The sequence below is a fragment of the Galeopterus variegatus genome, unplaced genomic scaffold (genome assembly GCF_000696425.1).
Source record: "Galeopterus variegatus unplaced genomic scaffold, G_variegatus-3.0.2 Scaffold791, whole genome shotgun sequence".
Lineage (NCBI taxonomy): Eukaryota > Metazoa > Chordata > Mammalia > Dermoptera > Cynocephalidae > Galeopterus > Galeopterus variegatus.
Genome location: NW_007726902.1, coordinates 115,567 through 122,252, shown reverse-complemented (window position 1 = coordinate 122,252; position 6,686 = coordinate 115,567). Strand labels below are relative to the sequence as shown.

Genomic DNA, 6,686 nt, shown 5'->3' with positions numbered 1-6,686 from the left:
GAGGGTTGCGATCCCGTTGCCGGTCCCGGTCCGGTGCGGGCGCGACACTGAGGGTTGCAATCCGCTGCTAGACACGAAAAAAGACAAAAAAAAAAAAGGATGTTGCTAAGCCAAACCTGGGTTCTGAGGAGGTTCTAAGATTTATTTTAAGTTTTTACTAGGGGTGGTGGTTTTATCTGTTTCAAAATATTAGTTATTTTTTCCACAGCAGTAGCCTCATTTTTTTTTCTTCCTTTTTTTTTTTTTCAGTGGTGGGGGTGGGTAAGGGGGGGAAAGCAAGGGGGTAATGAGTAATTAAATATGGATCCTCTAATGTGCTGGGTATTTTAAAGTCAGAGAACGATGTGCATGGAAGGAGAACACTGCACACTGAAAGGAAACAAATGCTGTTTGGTTAAGTTCCTATATATATATATATATATATATATATATATATATATTTTATTGGTCTCATTACTAAATCTTTTTTTTTTTTCCTTTTTGTCTTTTTTACTGACCGGTAACGGGATGGCAACCCTCGGTGTTGCGCCCGCACCGCGCTCAGCCAGTGAGCGGCAACCGGTCTCCACATGGGATCCAAACCCTCGGCGGGAGCGCCGCCACACTCCCAAGCAGCGCACTCTCCAGTGCGCCACCGGGCCGGCCCTCATTACTAAATCTTTGCCTATTATTTCTCAATTCATATTTCTTGCTCTATTACCATTATTCTAGTCAGTTCCAGTGACACAGAGTTTTCAAATATTTTTGATGACAACCTTCCTTTTTAATAATGGCTCTTTCAAGATATATAAAATCCCATTTTAGAAACAATACAACAACTAATACTCGGGATCCAAAAATGCTAAAATCCTACTGACCTCCCTGTTCATTCTGTTCATTTACACACACTTTATTGAATGCCTCCTAAGTATCAAGTTTTATACTGGAAGCTTAAGGAGAGAGCAGTAAACCTGGCAGAGGACAGATGGTCCCTCACTCAATGAACTTACAGTTTGGTGGGGAGACAGGATTCAACAAATAATCATTCAAGTAATTACTGAATTGCAACTTGTGGTAAGTTACAGGAGGAAAGTTACAGTGTGTTAGGAGAACATATATTAGGAAGTCCAACTTAAAGTTGCCATTTTACCCATGAAAGAAGCCATTTCTTTCCTAAAACCAGGAGCACATCAAAATGCCTCTTCCAATCTTCAAATAGAGTCACACTCAGAAGGAGTTGCAGGTGTATGGTGTATAAGGTTTTGCTTTTTTCCTACTTACTTGAAACAGGAACTCAGGAATGCAAAACTCTCCTGGAAATTGATTTCATTCTTCTGGAGACTGATACTGTTCTTATCTACTTTCCTTTCTATGTTGGCAGAGTGGGAGTACTTGCAAAGATTCATACACGAATAAGCCTTATATACAATAGTAGAAATTTTGAAAAAACATGAATGTCTACTAGGGGACTGCTTAGATGCATTATGATAATATATGCTATGGAATATTGTTCCGCCTTCCTATTTAAAAAAATGCAGAGAAAGAAAACAATGAATCTGTACAAAGTGTCCACAGTAGCTACCTCTACCACACGGTGAAGAAGGTTCATGAATCCTCTACCATGAGAATATATGTTGCGACTACTTGTACAAGAAAAACACAACACAAGCACTAATGAAGTAAAACATGTATTCAACAGTAGTGTCTCTGGCAGCACGCCTCCTTCTGGAAAGGCTTTAGAGTCTCTAGGTTCTTTGGTTCTAAGTGTGACTTGAGAATGTGCTGTTATGGGACCTATGCCATGAGATCTAAACATTAGCCCACTCTTACAGACACTTCCGAAAATAATCAATCAGCTTTCCCAGCTGATACATGCTAAAAAGCAGTCTGATGATATTCCCAAAGATGTACCTAAACTCAGTCACAACAGAACAGATGACTTAAGCTGCCCAGCTGCTGACTCAGTTGCAGGAAGTAGAAGGGCAACTGCAAATAAATGGTACTGGAAGCAGCTGCAGTTATATCTGTCCTCTGACTCACCAGGGCTGGCCCAATGCCTGCCTTGCAATGATAGCGAAAGAGCAGCTAACTCAGAAAGACCAAGACCAGCTGCCCATGGGGAGGCCTGCTGGGGAGGATGGTGGGGAGAGAAGGATCTCTAGCAGACTAGACACCCTTTCCTTAAGGGCCTTAATCAAGGGCAGCTTGCTGCCATGCCTGTGAGAATCTGTGGCCTGGGCAGGGTCTGTTCCTCTATTCTGAGAGGAGCCCAGTACACTGAGCTAGTGAGAAAATGAGCCAAAGACTAATGGGAGGCCTTCAATATGAAGCAAAATACATTTTATCACATGAGGACATTCCCCAACACACACACAAAACCCTCTCTTACATCTAAAAAACAATCCATGCTAATTTTTTGATTTATTAGAATCTTTTCTTTAAAGTAAAAATGTTTCTTTAAAGCAAAATTACCACAGTTACAAACTGATTCCTATTTACAGAATACCAGTTAATGGAAAATTTACTTTTCAGAAAGTAACTGAAAAAATAAAATTTATCTTATGCTTAAGAGGATTGTATATTCACAATGAATGAATTTTTATACATACTAGTCTATCAATACAAGTGGAAAAGAGAAAAATTGATATGTGTAATCATTAAAGTTGATTTTCCCATTTCTAACTTCATACACACACACCAGTGCAAACAGGGAAACGAGATTTGCTGCGCCCCTTCTAATGTCAATCCCTGGTATCCTAACTTCGACCCCCACCTCTGTGCGACTGTGCCCCTAAAGCTCCAACAGCCACATGCCATCTCGTGCCTCCCGGCTTCAGCTTGCACTGCTCCTATACCTGGAATCCTGCCTCCAAGCTCAACTCAAACTCTTCTCAGCCCTGAACCCTTGGCTGTTCCTCTGAGTTAAAAGAAGCCCCTCCTTTCTGCCTTCCCACTGCACCAGTCTTTAGCACACACCCGGACACCGCCCAGATTCCATGAATCCTCTGTCAGGAGGGATTCCTGACATGTTCAACATCCTCTGACATGTTCAACTTCTCTGCTAGGTCATACTTCCAAGGGGCGGACTGTGTCTTACAAATATCTGACACCTCATTGCCAAGGAACAGTACCATGCACGAGGCTCAGTAAATGTCTGATGCTGCCAAAACCTATCACCTTTCATTCACTCAACAAATGTTTATAGAGTGCCCTCACTGTGCCAGGCAAGACACCAGGTTCTGGGGAAATCACTGGAAGATTAAGTATCTCACAGATGAGGCAGTCACATGGACAGATTATAATGCAGTGTGTAAGTACGGCAGTGAGAGTATTCCAGGCACCAGAAAGGGAGGCAGTAACTCTCAAGAGAGGGGAGATGAAGTCATGTTTTAAGTTTGCAAGTCCTATCTAACTCCTTCTGGGGCCTGCGTCCATTGATCAATGAGGTGGGCAAAGTGCTGGTCCATTTAAATTACCCCTCTCTCTGTGTTGCTGTTCTTTTTTGGTCAGTTTTTGGCTTAGTGCATACAGCTAAACTGCACAAGATTAAATACTGTATGACGTGATCCCACTCTACCAACTCCACATATTAATTTACATACCTGTCCCATCCTCTCTAAAGCCCTTCTTCTGGTTCTAAATGTACACAGTACTCAATCTGATAGGTCTTCTCTGGTCTTAATAACTTCAACCCACATGCCTGTCCTCCCACTGGAACTCCTGAAGCACTTTAGAAGACACTGAAATCTGCTCTACAGCTCTTCACCAACTGCCTGCCAGCGTTCACCTACCCAAACCTCAGAGATCAATACCCATCTTGTCACTGATTACACACTGCAGGGAGAGGACTTTGTCTCAAAATTCCTTCCCATCCTCCACAACGAACAGCAATGCTATGCACACAGCATGAGCTCAGACCCTTTCTGGGCGAACTCACTCCCAACCCCAAACAAATGTCTCTCATACAACCCATCAGTTTGGATATATCTAAGGCACTACTGGTGCAGGTACCTTAGGAATCCCTCTAGTATGTGGCTAGAGGTGGAGCTTGGTCACAGAGGGTGACCAACTCCTCCCTCTGGCTCTCTGTCCCCACCAAGTGCCCAAGAGTTTTTCTTCCAGGACAGGGACTGTGCCTTATTTATTCCTGGGTCCGTGGTGCCTGGCACTGGGTTCAGCACACAGCAGGTAGTCAAGGGGCACTTGCTGAAAGGAAAGATTATCTCCAGGACTCAAGCTACTTCCAAGCTACTTTCAGCTGGAAACCTCAACTCCCTGTCATCTGGAAGATGAAAAGAAACCCCAACAACTATGCCTGCCTAAAAACCAGGAAAACTGAAAACTTATTTTCCAGAATGAATTTGGCAACCTCCAGCCACACTGAACAACTGAGTGCTGGAGATCACAAAATCAAACTCATCATCACCCTTTTCTAATCAACTCTTCCCTCAACTTCACTATTTCCATCACGACCAGCATTTTCCAGTCACCCCAGCATACAACCTTTGCAGCAAGTTTGACCAGCCTCGGCCCTTCATGACCTGTTAAAATCTAGGTACCCAAGAGCACCCTCATCTCTCAGAAATCACCCATCCTCTCCCAGAAATCACCCATCCTCTCCCTTCCCCTGTTCACATTAACCATGCACAAGACCTCAACGGGTGCCCCATCTTATAGCATCTGGCCTTCCTAACTCCATCCTCTCCCCTCCTTCACACACCCTACAGCCACCATCAGGCTATTCTGTTTTAGGTAGTGTTTTCAACCAGTCTGTTCTCTGCTCAAACAATAATTTCACACCCTCGAAACCATCGGTCTGTGATATGTTCCAATCTGACCTAAACCCATATTCACTCTCAGATCCTGCCCTGACTAATCCTCCTGCCTTGACTAGGATAGTCCACTGTATCTCCCCTTCCAGAAATATGTAACATTGTCTGCCATCTCCAAATCCTGACAAAGGTCTCACTTTTGCTTATCCAAATGCCACCCACCCTCAGACATAAGCTTTCCGCAAGGTCCAGCCCCACTGACCAACTGTCTTTACCCCTCCTGTTGATTCATAAACACTCTCTCCTGTGCTGCAATTCAGAACAGCTGATGAGTGTAATGGGGAACCCTGAGCATTTTCTGATTGTTAAACTTGCTCCCTTCCACTGGAGAAACTGATTTAGAAATTTTATGCTTGGCTGTCTTAATCGCAAACTTTAGCTTCTGTAACCTAGCTTGCTTCCTGCACCCATGCAAATTAGGCTCTGGAGCTGACCAATGAGCTATGTCTCATAGCCAACCAGTCCGGACTAACAGACTTGCATCCCTCATTTGCATAAGAGGACCTAAATGAGAACTTGGGCAGGAAGTTTTTGGCTATATAAGGCGGGCCTTTTCCCTCATTCAGGGAGACGGAGCTTAATGCTCCTGCTCTTCTTGCTTGCAAGCAATGAAGCACTGTAACACCAAAAAGAGTTGTAACAACAAAAAGAGCTGTCAACTATTAAAAAAGCTATAAAAATAACTCCGGTCTTGGATTCCTCTGTGCAGAGTGCCTCACAACACTGAGGAAGACCAGTCACTTAGCCATGTGATCCTGCCCAAACCACCAGACTTTTGAACCTCCCAGAACTGTTAAGATCAAATGAGAATTTGCATAAAGGAGACTTGTTTATCTCACATTCATAATAAGGTCGTCCAAGTGGAGGATCCCAAGTGGAGGATCCCAAGTGAATGATGTTTCCTATCATTCACAAACCTGCAGAGCTAAAGAATCAGTAAATACCAATTAAATGTAAGATAGTGAAAGGAGAACACACTTCATGGAGCATGTGTCTTCACATCCTCCATTTCGACACTCGAGAATTTCTCTGGTACAAAATTTTAGGCAGCTATACAAATGTTTGCGGGGGCCGGGTGATGGAAAGAGGGAAGACGGTTGTACTTGGCAAATCTGATGGCAAGGGTACTAGTCATATGACTGCCACAGTCGGACATGAATTTAAGCCATAGTTCAAACGGGCGCAGAGAACAAAAGAACTGAGGAACAGAGATGCAGCAGGGTCGACAGAGAAACAAATGAAGCACGTGGGCAAAGAACGCTTCGTTCCATAAAACTGGGGTCATCTTCCTTCCCAACGTTCACGCCCATCGCAGGTAGGAGCACTACCAGGGGCGTGCCGAGATTCAGGCCTGTATACAGCAAAACCACATCTCATCAGACCCGGGCAGCCCTTGTTAGCTCCGGCCGGGCCCGGCCCGCCCCTCCGGCGCTCGGGCCTTACCGATGGAGATCTCCTGAGCGAAGGCCAGCGAGATGAGCAGCAGAGGCAACCCCACGGCGATGCATGTGACCATCTTGTCCACGGCCAGCTCCAGCCGCAGCCCCTTGAACTTGGGCTCTGCGGGCTCCTTCAGCAAGAAGTCGGAGAACACGTACTCCGTGGCCAGGTGCGCGATGGCCATGTCTGCGGCGCGCCGGGCTCGGCCACACAGGCCCGGGGGGCCAGGCCCGGGTACCGCGGGCGTCGGGAGGGCCGCGCGGCGCTTTCACCCGGTCACCAGCCCAGCAGGAGGCTTTCGCTTTCCTTTTCCCTCTGCCCGCTCCCCAGCTGTCCCCACATCCCTTCTGCCTGTGTGCCCCCGGCTCCCAGTGCCCCCGCCGGGGCCTCGGCTGCCTCCGCTCGGCGCCGGATCAGGCGGGGCCCGGGGCTGCG

General features: G+C 45.9%; 1 protein-coding gene across 1 annotated transcript in view; it reads right to left on the bottom strand.

Moving 5' to 3' along the window:
- Positions 1 to 6,435, bottom strand: part of PANX1 (pannexin 1) — a 45,363-nt gene extending 38,928 nt beyond the window's left edge. The window contains exon 1 of the mRNA XM_008572477.1: positions 6,255 to 6,435. Coding sequence (XP_008570699.1) covers positions 6,255 to 6,435 — 181 coding nt within the window. The remainder of the gene's footprint in view (positions 1 to 6,254) is intronic.
- Positions 6,436 to 6,686: the final 251 nt, after the last annotated feature.